The 14433-nt window shown below is 39.8% G+C and overlaps 1 protein-coding gene across 7 annotated transcripts in view; it reads right to left on the bottom strand.

Annotated features, from left to right (window-relative positions):
- STAU1 (staufen double-stranded RNA binding protein 1) overlaps positions 1-14433 on the bottom strand; it is a 53839-nt gene that overhangs the window by 12948 nt on the left and 26458 nt on the right. For 5 of the 7 annotated variants that reach the window (XM_042462457.1, XM_042462455.1, XM_042462453.1 and 2 more), the window contains 5 exons: positions 13530-13654; positions 8395-8551; positions 6613-6751; positions 5194-5359; positions 1640-1738 (listed from right to left, as the gene is read on the bottom strand). In XM_042462457.1, the coding sequence (XP_042318391.1) occupies positions 1640-1738; positions 5194-5359; positions 6613-6751; positions 8395-8551; positions 13530-13654 (686 nt within the window). The remainder of the gene's footprint in view (positions 1-1639; positions 1739-5193; positions 5360-6612; positions 6752-8394; positions 8552-13529; positions 13655-14433) is intronic. The other 2 variants (XM_042462459.1, XM_042462458.1) reach the window with 1 other exon arrangement.

The raw sequence follows: 14433 nt of genomic DNA on the forward strand, positions 1-14433 counted from the left end.
ATTACAGCACTTTGATTCCACTTTTAACTGCCATGGCAACATCCTATGGAATCCTGGTATTTGCAGTTAGGGATGAGTGTTTAGAACTCATAGCCAGAGGGTCTACTGTCCCAACCAAGCTACAAAACCTAGGATTCCATAAAAAACAGCCCCAGAAAAGGATATACTATAAAGCAAGGGCACTGTAAAAACTACTTTAAAAGTACATTATCCCACCCTGTTGCAGGTTAAATATACAAAGCACATCTAACATTAACATGCTATAGAGACATTTCATTGTTTTGACAGTTTTATTTCATTATACAAGTATTAGGTTAGTTTCTTGGGACGTAAGACTTACAAGTATAGTGGGCCCTCAGTATCCATTGGGATTTTTTTCCACCCCCCCCCCCCCCCCGGTGGATACAAAGATCCATGGATGTTCAAGTCCCGTTATATACAATGGCATAGTAAAATGGAATCCCTTATATCAAATGAGAAAATCAAGGTTTGCTTTCTAGAATTGTTTTTGTGTGAATATTTTTGAAGCGTGGATGGTTGCATTTGTAGATGTAGAATACATGGATACAGAGGGCAGACTGTATTAAGACCTATACAACTTTTTACTTAAAGAATCAAAGCATATAACAAATCTTGGCATGCATTTACCCTAACATTCAACAAATACCCAAATATTAATTCACAGGAAAGGAAGAAAACATTTTGCCAGAAAGAATGACAAATGACATGAATGATAAATCTGTAGCTGATTTTTTTTTTTAAAAAAGACAATTTCATACCATGATCATTAAGATAAATGCAACCTAACACTCATGTCTGGACAGTAACAAAACCATAGTTAAATATTGACAAGAATGAACCACAGTGAACCTCAAGCACTTCCCCTCCCATTCTGTTTTCCTGCACTGCTAGGAGGAAGATTTCAAACTATATTTAAACCAATAAGTTGTTTTAAACAATTATTCTAAATGGTTGCTTAAAAACAAGCCAGCATCAAACTGCAGTTAGGAACAAATAGAGGATGAAGCTTCCAAACTCCTCCTGGCTGTACAAAAGGAGAATAGGGGAAAGGAAGGATTTACAAGTTTGAGGCTTGCTGAAGCTCACTCACATTGTGTTAAATGGCTTAACATTTTATCTGAACTCTGCCAACAAATTCAGCTAATCTAAGCAGACTCCTCCTCCCCTTGGAGGAGAGAGCTTTCCTCCTTCTCACTGCAGCCATTACAGCTGTTCCTGAGGACTGGGGGATGCTCTAAAATGGTGTGGGATACAAGGACTGTAGCAAAAATCATGGGGACTCCCACCCTCTGTGCAAATGGAAATGTCCTCAACTCATGCACGAGCTTCTTTGCGTTCAAGCTTTATCCCATATGTTAATCAACCAAAGGCATATTGGTGGCATCTTCTATTCCCTTTCAATATTTTATAATAATTTCACTCTAACTTCGCTTAACTTTTTCTTTAATAGATTTAAGATGTGAAAAAACCCTACTTCATCCTGGAAAGAGAATCTACATACTTTCCAGTGTACACCTTAAAAGGTCAGTTGTATCTGACCCAAGAGAATCCTAACAAATGTACTCCTATCTCCAATATACTAAAATAAAACCATTTTAGAGCAATTAACTAAACCTACCTCAAAATTCACAGGCAAGTTCCTTTTAAGTGCAATCTCAAACACTTGGCTTATTTCAGATTTATTGAGATTTTCATCATCAGGTTCTCTCCCATTAATCTAGGAGAAGAACAATTATATTGAAGAGGTTTCTCGTACAGCTGTCATACCGGCTCACTGACAACAATACTGCCACACAGATTGCAGGGTTAGTAGAGGAATTTTAAGCATGATTGCGGCAGAAGCAGATTAAATGGAAAGCTCAAGGAGGTTTCTTACAGAAACTGCCTGACATGCAAGTCAAATGTCCCAGAACTACCCCATTATCTGAAAATCTAGGCAGGTATGGTATGGAAAAGTGTATAATTTTCATGTCTAAACAAAATTATATGCAGTCATCATGTAAAAGAACTGGCAAGCAAGACCAGAGTTTTAGTATGATCAGAGCTTTAGCACATGCTGCTTTCAATTTGGAAAGATCAAAGTTATTCAACCATTTTCATTTTTTTGTCTTTCCAATCACAGGTCATTATCTGAAAGATGACATTACTATTTCAGTGAGCCTCATGCTAGCTTTGGGCATATTTGTTTTCAACAGCAGTCCTTTCCCACCTCTTCATGCACTTTATCACAAACCACTTTTTAGAAAGAAGGGGGGAGCTTTCAGAAAGTCTGCATTATGGCATGCCATTATGCAGCAGGAATGTTACAAAGAATTAAGAAATGTAATCAGAAGGGTAACACTACAAAACTACTAGTTTGGAATAACCATTTTTCAGCAGGTACTGCTGTAGTTAGTTTGGCTGATCACCTTTCATAGTTTCTCCTACTCAAACATACATCCCATCTGTTTTTGTCTTAAAAAGTACTATCGAGACAGGAGTTTCATTTGGCGTAACTCCCTGTATTGCCAATTCTAGGACAAGTTTCTTCATTGCAAGCCAATATCTTGGAACTTTTTCATATCAACATGAGCACAACTGATTTTTATATGTGTGTAATAACTATATTAACAGTGGAAAATGTGTGGATTTTGGATAATGGCTATTTGTTAACCAACAAATTCTGTACAGAAGAGATAATGGCAGAATGCCAATTTATAAAATCCAGACGATGAGATTCTCTGTTTGAGTAACTTTATCATGCCAGTTTATAATCAGAACATTTAAACAAGCTTCTACTCATTCATAATATAGCAGTAACTTTAACCTTAATCAAAGCCATGCATATACAAATGTTTGAACATTCTTCAGACATGCTGATGAAATTATCTACAACATGCCCTTGTATTTACAGCAGCCAAGCAAAAAAGCCATGCTATGCAGAATTACAGAACATAAGCACAGTCATACCCTTTCTAAAGGTTATCATGCAAAATTAGTTAACAGCAGCTAACTAGAGTATAGAGAAAAAGAGATCAGGAGAGCTGAAGCAGACAGCAATTCTAGAGTCTTAACTATGAACAGGGAATCATGAAAATGGTAAATGAAAGAAAAATTAGAGAGACTGATGCTATTTGGGAAGTGCCGATAGAACTTTAGCATGAGGTACTGAAGATGTTTTGCATACAGAGGTGATAAGATACAGGGTTTTGATCTCTGAAAAGAGTCTCAGGTAGCAGTGCTGGAAGAGCACCACAGCCAATGCCCTGGAGAAGTTCTGCTGATCAAGATAAATAGTACTAAAGTAAATAACTTAATTAGTTTCAAAGACAATGCAAAATTAATCTGTACCAAGGTAATAGCAAATTAAGCTCAAATTAATTTCCTTTTATAGATGCTAATCATTTTGGGCCACTAAAATGGTGAAGGGTCTGGAAACCATGCCCTATGAGGAACGATTTAGGGAGCTGGGGATGTTTAGCCTGGAGAAGAGAAGGTTAAGAGGTGATATGATAGCCCTGTTTAAATATTTGAAGGGATGTCATATTGAGGAGGGAGCAAGCTTGTTTTCTGCTGCTCCAGAGACTAGGACCCAGAACTATGGATGCAAGCTACAGGAAAAGAAATTCCACCTCAACATTAGGAGGAACTTCCTGACAGTAAGGGCTTTCAACAGTGGAACAAACTCCCTCAGAGTGTGGTGGAATCTCCCTCCTTGGAGGTCTTTAAACAGAGGCTGGATGGCCATCTGTCGGGGATGCTTTGATTTAGATTTCCTGCATGGCAGGGGGTTGGACTGGATGGCCCTTGTGGTCTCTTCCAATTCTATTTTTCTATGATTCTATGCAGACAGTCTTCTGTCTGTAGCTGAATGTATTATTAAAACAGAATATGGAGTACTCTGTACTTCTTGAATCCTCAGAATTACTGAAAAGATTCACACTGCATTTTCAAAAAAGTGATAGCTTTATCAATAACTGTTGGTCAGCAGCATTGAGAGGACATATATAGAAGACACTACCCCCTTAAATACATTTTGTGGAAAAACAGGCCTTCACACGTCATTTCTGTAACATCACAAAGACTTGGTACTGGCTACTACACTATCTGACAGCTAGTTTGGTATAGCAGAGACCAGGGTTTGAATCTCCAATTGGCCATGAAAACCCATAGGGTGACCTTGGGCAAGTGATTCTCTCTCAACTCCAGAGGCAGGTAATGGCAAACCTCCTCTGAACAAATCTTGCCATGCCAAGACCACCCAGTGATAGGTTTGCCATAAGTCAGAAATGACTTGAAGGCACACAACAACTATCATGCTATCCAAATTGGACTAATCTCTAGCATAAGCTTGGGTGGAGATCCACGATGTGTGCTTCCTATCATTCTAAATAGAACTAAAAACAGAACTTGGTGCAGATTTGTGTTTTAAAAAAACAAACAAATGCAAAAAAATATAAGCTCATTTTCTGTCTCCAACATCTGGGTATGTCACTGCAAATTTGCTTTGATTCTGGAGCTACGATTTCCACAACACAGTACCTTTAAATCCAATTGTTTCTTATAAGAAAGCATTTAGTATAGTCTGTAACACAGTTTAGTCTGCAGAGGTTAAAGAGTTAGGTGCAGCTGGATATGCAAGAATACACTAGAGTGGTGCAAGAAATAAAATGGGCGTGCATTTTAGCCCTGGAGGCCAAAAATCTATGACTATATTACATTATCCTGATTAAGCATTGCCTATTTGGTCTGTTTACTAAACTTCACTGCTCTAAATCACAACTATTGTGGCTAGTAACAATCAGTTACAGAATACTCTTTTGCATTAAGCAACTGTTGTTGCATTACCATAATGACTGTGTGTAAGATAAAGCCATTTTCACCTTATATCTTCTTCACTATTGTCCAAGCAACTCATGTCATAAGAACAAATGCTTCATTTATCTCTAGTTAGCTGCAAGCATCTGAAGGATTAATTAAACTAAGCAAAAAATAATTTTTAAAATGCTACTTCCAGCTTTAAACAGGAGTGGGCAGAAGACAGGCTAGGATATATGTTGCAAATATATAATGTGCATGCAAGCTTTCACAGCATTTGCACAAAACTAAGCAAACAAGAGCTTTGCTTTCAATGAACCTCAAAGCACAAATATGAGTTTCACATGGAGCTGGATAATGCTCCAGACATACTACCTCTGGTTTCTCAGGCAGGGGCTCGTTTTGCAGGATTTTCAGTGCTTTAGCAGCTGCATCATGCTTAGCAGCCTGTCTTGTTCTACCTTTCCCATGAAACTGCTGTCCCCCAATGGAGAGCTCCACTTGATAGAGCCAGGGTCCCACAGGAAATGGATAGAAGTACCTAAAAATAGAAAGACTTGAAACTTCAGATTTGAAATTTATAGGCAGGTTATCCTGCCAGCAGACAAAGTTTAAATAAGGCTTTAACCTGGAAGCCAATACTAACTACAATGAATCAACTGTTATCCCTCAAAAGCTAGTCTGCTGGATTTTGCAGTGCTGAAGTGTCTATACTCTATTACTAGCAAAAATCAACATTAAAACCAGAATTTTTAGGTTCTATAATTTTAGGTTCCATAATCAATTAAAACATTAAGTCAGCCAGCAGACTGTCCTACCAATAAATATTTTACACATTCAATTACAGATAAAAATAAATGTAACAAACTCATTTCTAACATACTGTGCTCAATTCATTTAGGCCAGTCGGTCCTGAGAAAGGTGACCATTGCTAACATTCAATACTATGAGAGAAAACATCTGCCTCTACTGCAGAAATTTTCCTGGAGACCCATTCCCCCTAAATCTGCTCAGGGAGGCCCTCCAACTCTTTCAGAGCAGATTTGGAGACAGGGGGTCTGGAGAAGAGAAATCCATTTTGCAGATGAGTTCAGTTGGTTTGGCCAAGGCAAGCCATTCAATACCACCATGTCACTTTAGAAGTGCATCCTAAAATGCAGAGCTGCTTCTTATCTATTTACTTCTGAAAGACTTTTAAAAAACCTTTGTTTGAATATTTATTGTACTCCCTCGGTAGAGGGAGAGAGAACTTTGTAAAAGCAGGAAAAGTGAGACATTAATTGGCCAGATGACAAAGCACCAGTCTTCTTATTTCCCAACTGTGTAAAGCAGGAGTCTCTGTCCAGCACAATGCCTTTGTACCATATATACTGCTTACAAATTCTAATGAGTGCAGCTCCTTTTTCTGCTAACAACATGCTCCTTTGAGGTATTTCAGTTGTCAGCTTTTTCTTTAAGATTCCTATCCCAGATAGTATAGGCTTTTGTCAGATGACTCATTCATATTTTTTCCCATAGCTATGTTTAGGAAGATACTGTTCTATTTTGGGCTGAGAGATAGATTAGTAGTTTTATGGTGTAATGGCAGTCAGACCATGTTGTAACAATTACTGGAGTATGTAATTGGTTGCCTTTACGTATGCATTATGTTCATGCTTAAAACCTGCTTGATCTGTGGAAACAAGTCTTCAAAAGCCTCAAGCACTGTTAAATAAGGATGCTGGGAAATGACCACAGGAACTCATTATACTATACTATAATGATCAGAGGAATTAATATGATGGTATGACATACCGTGGGGGATAAGCACCACCTCTCATGTTGTAGTTGTAGGTGGACCTCATCTCTGTGTAAGGATCTATGGGCTTGTACATAGGTTTCTTTCCCAACTTCATACAAAGAGCATTCAGTTCCACTGTGGGGGTTACACTATCTAAAAAGAAAAAGATACAGCAACAGTTAAAGGTGGAAGTGTAAGAGAATTCCAAGCTATGCTTTAAACTATCACTAGGAGCATTAAATGGCAGCAGAGGGCAACCTTGCAGTATCTAAATCTTTCTGTAACTCATCAGTTCAATGTGCTGGAGACAGACACACTTATTTTACAGAAACAAAGTGCCAATGCAAATGCCACTGCAGATGTTTTTGTTTTGGCTGCACCATGCAGCTTGATTTATATCTACAAACTGGCATTTAAATACTGACATTTGAATGGAAACCCTAGTACTGAATGTACACAAAATACTGTGTAGTAGATGTGCTGTTTTCCAAATTGAATATTATGGCCTGATACAGACAGCCAAAATAAAGCTGCTTCAAGTCATTTTGGAGGTATGCTGTTTCAATGATCCATGCGTCCTAAGACTCTGGAAGCTGCACCGAAGCGTGGCTTTGGTGCGGCTTCTGGACTCTTAGGATGCATGTATCATTGAAACAGCATACCTCCAAAGTGACTCGAAGCAGCTTTATTTTGGCTGTCTGTATAGGGCCTATGTATTACTAAGAAAGTTTGCATTACACATGCTTCGTTTAATAGAAATACCTTTTCTCTTCACTGAAAGTTGACTTGCACTGCCTATCTTGGTGTTTTGTATCCTGTTTTGCCTGAATGCCAGCCATTTTTATGTACTTACTACTCTAACAAATGTTTGCAAATCTCACTTCTGGCAGAGATCCAAAGGCTACAGATGGGTTTCTCCAAGTGCAGCAGAGCTTTCAGCACATCCCTACTACTTAAACTACTTATGTTTCAGGAGTCATTACTGAAAGCCTGAGGACCCTGTAAAGAAACAATGGGTGCGACACAAGTGGCCACAGCTATATGAGAAAAATCAGAGTCCTTTAACACAAGGAGGGGAATTATATGACACTCAAAATGTTGCTGGACTACAATTCCCAGTATTATTCCCTATTGACTATGCTGGCTAGAGCTTTGGAAGTTATAGTCCAACAACATCTGGATGGCTGCATGATTTCCACCTCTGATTTAACGAAGACACATTGGTCCATGGTGCCACCCAAAATTTAAAAGAGCTCAAAACTTATATCAAATGGCTTTTGGGATTATTTTGCCTTGATTAAGATCAAGATTGCTCTAATAGAGATTTATAGGGCTGGGAAAGAAAGTGAGTTGTTCACTTTTTCGGCCAGGAAAATCCACCATGGGCACATCATACACTCTAAACCCCGAGAAAACCTTATGATGGGGTGGCCTTAGGGCCACCATAAGTTGGAAACAACCTGAAGGCACACAACTATGTACCAAGCAGTAGAAACCTTTTAGTGCAACCCTGATCAAGTGTACCCTAGAGATGGCCACACATATGACAATGTACAATATTCAAAGGACACATTCAGCCAGGATCCTTTCTTAACACCCCAAGAAACAGCTTCACAAAAAGAGAGGAAGGAGGACAAAAAGTATGGATTGAGGAGAGAGAATAACTGATTGTTGAAGACATGGCAGCAAAACCAGGAAGACCAAAGAAAGGCAAGGATCTGAGACACACAACTAAAATTCACTGCTATCTCCATATGGCCCTAATATATACAATTCTTGTTAGCAACAAAACAGACCTGGGTTCTTTCCTTCATTACGTGATGGGCGAGCTGTAGGTTTAGGAAATCTTGTCCCTTCCAAAGCTTTGGCAGCAGCTGCATGTTGAGCTTTCTTAATACTAGTTCCTTCAGCTTCCCAGTGCTGGTCCCCAAGAGTCAGCTGCACTGTAAACACCTAAGGACAAGAAGCAATCCTTTATTATAGAAATCCACTGGCTGATTTTACACGCATGGGATGTTTGAATACAGCAATAACTTTCAATCCATTTGTGTTAACAGGGTTGCTGTGGACCATAGAGGCTGTTTAAAATATTTGTAAAATTTATTTAACAAATCTGAACTACTTCGTACTCCATGTTCTACTTAACAATCATGGGGTCAGCTGGCTTGTGGTGTTTCATTCCCCCCCCCCCTCCATCAGCATCATTACCTTCAACAAACAAACTTGGGGGCTAAATCCTGCATTAATCTCTCCCCCATCTTCCCCTAAAGTCTGCTGTATCAACTGAAAAATAGCTGCAGTGCTGGCTTTGGGGATGTAAAGGGGTTTGCAATGAGAAGAGTGCCTACCCTTCCAGTACTAATATAACTACTAGCAGAACTCTACCCTTGAGACTAACTAGTCTAAAAGCAGTCCATTACCTATTGAAATGATTAGTAAAGAATGGTTACCAAGTGACTGATTGAGATACACTCTCTCCCCTCCAACTTCTCAAAATAGGAGTCGTAGAAAATAATCTAGCATATCACCTCCTTAATAAATCCAGTTTTTGGGTGAGTAAATTCCTGCATGAGTGTGCACACACACAAACGTGCACAAATACATATACTAACATAAAATGAGAAATAACTACAGGATTTCTCAGTAAGTTTGATATGGAGGATTAAATTTTGCCCCAAGATGGCTTCAATTTAATACAGGAATTAAAAATCTCATAATATAAACTTGCACCAATGATTTCTTATTTGTAATTGTAATTTGTATTCAGCAAGAAAAAATCCTATTTGGCTACTGGGGAGCACTGGACCTCTCCCATTATAAATCATAAGCTCACCATTTCCCTTTAGTTTTCTATTTTCTCATTTTGAAAGTTTCCTAATAGCTCAATGAAGACTGCCTAAGTGTTGCATTTTATCTTTGTCTCAGCTATATCACAAGTTTGTTTTCCATTACTAAAGAAACTGATACTGACTTCTACAATTGTATAAGATACTTCTACAATTCCAGACACTCAACAGTTGCTCTGCTTACATGGTTCTCTGTTCGGGCATTTGGAATACATTTAGTTTAGCTTTCAACATACTTCAACAGTCCTCCAGACAGAGGAAATTCTATTGTTCTAGAGCAGAATCAATACTTTTCTATGGGTCCCCACTGGATTATTATTATTATTATTATTATTATTATTATTATTATTATTATTATTATTAACCTTTATTTATGAAGCGCTGTAAATTTACACAGCGCCATACATACAATCTTTTTAATTAGACGGTTCCCTGCGCTCGGGCTTACAATTTAAAAAGACATGAACTAATAATCTCTTACAAGGAATTCTGGCACTATTTTTGTGTTTATAAGAACATTTATATACAACATTTCTGGTTGTTCAAAGCAGTTTGTAAACACTTGCTCAAAAACTAGCAAACTAAAATTAGATCCTTCCTGCCTCCTGGGAAAAATACTTCTTGAAGCCCTTATTTTTTGAAAAAAGCAAAATCTCAATTCTCCTAACCAAAGCTGTTGTGTGCATTCAAGTGTTTCTGATTTAGGGCGATCCTAAGGCAAACCTATCATGGGGTTTTCTTGGCAGGATTTATTCAGGGGAGGTTTGCCACTGTCTTCTTCTGAGGCTGAGTGTGTGTGATTTGCCCAAGGTCACCCAGTGGGTTTCCATGGGCCTACTTCAAACAGTTAAAATCTTCACTTGTTATACAGACAGCACAGACAATAAGACCTGAAGACTGTGTCTGGGTTGTTATGAGAAAAGAGTATTTGATATAAGCGTCCATGGCTGTGCTGATATTTAAATATTAAATCTAACACCTTGAGCTCATACTGTATGTTCAGTATGCTTTATTGATCTTCTCATTTGCCATTCATTTTCAATCCCATTTTACGGCAGGGTTTCATATTTGATTGAGGCACAATGACCTGTTTTAAAGCTAGGGGGAGTTGCCTTCCAACTCTAGGCTGTCTTGGATGAAACTGATTATCTGGACCCATTTCAAACCAGCTCCAGAGTGGAATACGGAGTTGAGACTGCCATGGTCGCCTTAGTCAACAATCTCCGTCTGGGCATTGACAGGGGTAGTGTGACCTTGTTGATGCTCTTGGACATCTCAGTGCCTTTCAATACCATTGACCACGGTATCCTTCTGAAATGCCTGAGGGACTTGGGTATCGGGGGCACTGCGCTCTAGTGGTTCCGATCCTACCTCTCTGGCAGATTCCAGATGGTGAAGCTGGGGGACACTTGCTCCTCTAAGAGGTAACTGACATCTGGTGTCCCTCAAGGAGCTATTTTGTCCCCCATGCTGTTCAACATTTACATGAAACCGCTGGGAGAGATCATCCAGAGATATGGGGCATGCTGTTATCAGTACGCTGATGACACCCAAATATGTTTCTCTATGTCAGGGGTAGGCAACCTGCGGCCCGCGGGCCGGATGCGGCCCGGCAAGGCCTTGGGACCGGCCCCAGCCTCATCCTGCTGCCGATTGTCACCGGGGCCTTTGGGGGGCAATTGTCTATAGAAGCCTCAGAAACATGCATTTATATTAACATTTTTTAAAAAAATCAGCAAATTTTTTCATGTGTCCTCCATTTTTTTAAAAAAAGTGTCTTCCATTTGAAAATTTTGTCCTACATTTGTCCTGGTTTATTTATATATTTAATTTTTAAAACAAATTATTTAATTATTTATTTTTTGGCTTCGGCCCCCCCCAGTTGTCTGAGGGACAGCAACCCGGCCCCCGGCTCAAAAAGGTTGCCTATCCCTGCTCTATGTCTCCGACTGATATAGGGACTAAGGATGGCATCTCTCCCCTGAATGGCCTGCCTGGAGTAGGTAATGGGCTGGATGAGGGGAAACAAACTCAGACAGAATCCAGAGAAAACGGAAGTACTTGTGATAGGCTCCTTGGGTCTAAGGAAGGAAATTTGTCAACCTGTCGTGGACGGGGTCACACTTCCCCTGAAGGACGAAGTTCACACTTTAGGAGTACTTCTGGACTCATCCCTGCAATTGACATCTCAGGTAGATGCGATGGCCAGAAGTGCTTGCTATCAACTTTGATTGATACGCCAACTGTGACCCTACCTAGACTGAAGGGACCTTGTAACGGTGGTACATGCTCTGGTAACCTCTCGTCTAGATTTCTGTAATGCGCTTTACATGGGGCTACCCTTGTACCAAGTTCGGAAGCTTCAGTTAGTGCAGAATATGGCAGCCAGATTGGTCACCGGTTCATCAAGGTTTGACCATATTACACCTAACTTAAAAGATCTTCACTGGCTCCCTATTTGCTTCCGGGCACAGTACAAGGTGTTGGTTATTACCTATAAAGCCCTACATGGCTTGGGCCCAAGTTACTTACGGGACTGCATCTCCCCATACAATCCGCCCTGCACTTTCAGAACATCGGGTAAGAACTTATTAGAAATAGCAACTTCCAAATACGTTACTACTTCGCAAAGAGCTTTTTCAACAACGGCTCTGAGACTTTGGAACAGTCTTCCTGAGGAGATCTGCTCGGCGACCTCGTTAGAGACATTTAGAAAAGCGGTTAAAACCGAACTTTTTAGCCGAGCATACCCCACTTGATATGAATACCCCCCCTGATATGAATGACACGCCCCTGTCTGTGTATGATCCCTGCCTTTCTTGTTGAGGCTATTGGTATTGTCTAATGTTGGATATTTTACTGTTTTTAGCTGTTTGTAATTGAATTTTGATGTAAACACTTTGTGCTTTTATTTAGTCCGCTTTGATCCACCAGGAGAGGCGGGGAAACATAAATAAAACTACTACTACTACTACTACTACTACTTCTTCTTCTTCTTCTTTTTCTTCTTCTTCTTATTATTATTATGTCAGCAGCAGGAGCAGCAACTTTAAACATGATAAATTGGTCTTATGAAAGTTTTGGTTAACTTACTGTTCACTACCATCTAGTGCAGTGATTCCCAAAGTGGGTGGTAAGTGGGGGCAGTGGAAAGATGGGGTGTATGAGAGGGAAAAGGTTGCTGCTCATTTTGAACCCGGTAACCTTTCAGTCAATGTACTGGTGCACATGAAAGCCAAGGGAAACCAATAGCCATTAGGACCAGAGTGAAGAAGAGGAATCAGCACAAGAGGTGGTAGAAATGGCAGCACAAGAGAGCTTTCATGTTTGAGACTTGTAGCTTCTCTCTTTGCACCTGGTCACCTTGGAAGCAGCAACCGAGCAGCTGGTCAAGCAGTGATTGAGAAGTTTGTAGGCAACATCAGCCTTTGCTACAAGGCTGGAGTGGGTGAGAGACTTCTCAGTCACTTCTCAGCTCTCTTGTGCTTAATTGCTGCTCTCAGGGTGACCGAGTGCAAAGAGAGCAGTGACTAAAAAGCCTGTCGCTTGCCTCAGTCTTTGCTGCAAGGCCAGCAGGGGCGAGAAGCTTCTTGGTCACTGTTCTGACAACTGCTTGGTTGCTTCCCCAAGGTGACTAGCTGCTTCAATGCTGCTCCCTTTGCACCTGGTCACCCTGGGAACAGGATCTGAGTAGCTGGCTGGCCGGCCAGCCTTCCTTTTCTTATAATGCTGGCACAGACAAGAGAGAGGAGCAGGCCTGGGCCACTGCTATATTTACACAAGAGATAGAGGAGGAGGAAGTGGGGAACTAGATGAGGCTGAGGTAGACAACACTGGCCAGCTGCTGCTGCACAAACAGTAGACCTAATATCATGAAATAGACATTGGGGTGTTAGGTTTGTCGCCCCAGAGAAGCAGCTCAAAAAAGTTTGGGGACCTTTGATCTAGTGTCTGGGCATCACAAGACCTATATACATGAAGCCATGTGAGGCTTGTACATCTCACAAGTATGAACTTGGCACACAAACATTTAATTCAAGAGACTTTTTCAATATAAATACAGAAGTCATATTAGTAATATTTACCTTTGAGTGAGCTGGACCCTGTTCACTCAAAAGTTTATACTCAGGCTGAATCTTGTTGAAACGGGCTAACTCATTCACAAGACACATTGGGGTTTTCTCTTTGGGGTTTGCCATGTTAGAAGGAACTGAAAGGCAAGACAAATAAGTACTTCAATCTGTGGATAAAACACTGATCTGACACTACTGAACATTCAAGAACGCTTGTTTTCACAGCAACACTACTCATACATGGGGATATCTTGCACAGATGCTTAAATTTACAAATGTAACAGGAAGAATCTCAACACATTCAGTTTCTAGAACTAAAAAAAGGTGGTTTCAGAGCATCTGTTAATTGAGATTACCAGAATGTTAGATAGAATTAGCTGTATAATCAACCTTTAAGATCAGTGAATAAATATTACTGTTGCAAAATCTGCTGGAAGATCAAACTAATTTGGTCTGCAAGAAAACCAGCTAGGCACCTGAATAACTGCTTTGATGTTTAAAGGCTGTGGAGTGGCCTACAAAGCACACTCTGTTCAACTGTTATGACATGTCCCTGAGAGGGTCAGTCCTTCCCGTAGAATTCAGATGCTTTGCATTTAATCATATTCTCAATTTCTCATTTAATACTTTTAAAACTGGTCAAGTTTCAGATCTATATCTTCATTCCCTCTTCTTCTTGTATTCTAAATAGAGATCTTTTATTATGGCAGTTATCTAACACTCTCACCAATTTTTAGGAAAACAATTCACAACCCAACAGGCTTTACAAAAATCTAGGCTATATAAATAAAGTCCAGCCCAAATAAATAACTAAAGAAATGAATATGCCCTATGTCTTCCAACTTCCAAATATTCTGAGAGCAGAATCACATGATGCATAGTAAACTTCTTAAAATCTCTTTCCAAAGCAGCTCTA

The sequence above is a fragment of the Sceloporus undulatus genome, chromosome 4, assembly GCF_019175285.1.
Source record: "Sceloporus undulatus isolate JIND9_A2432 ecotype Alabama chromosome 4, SceUnd_v1.1, whole genome shotgun sequence".
NCBI classification, from domain to species: domain Eukaryota; kingdom Metazoa; phylum Chordata; class Lepidosauria; order Squamata; family Phrynosomatidae; genus Sceloporus; species Sceloporus undulatus.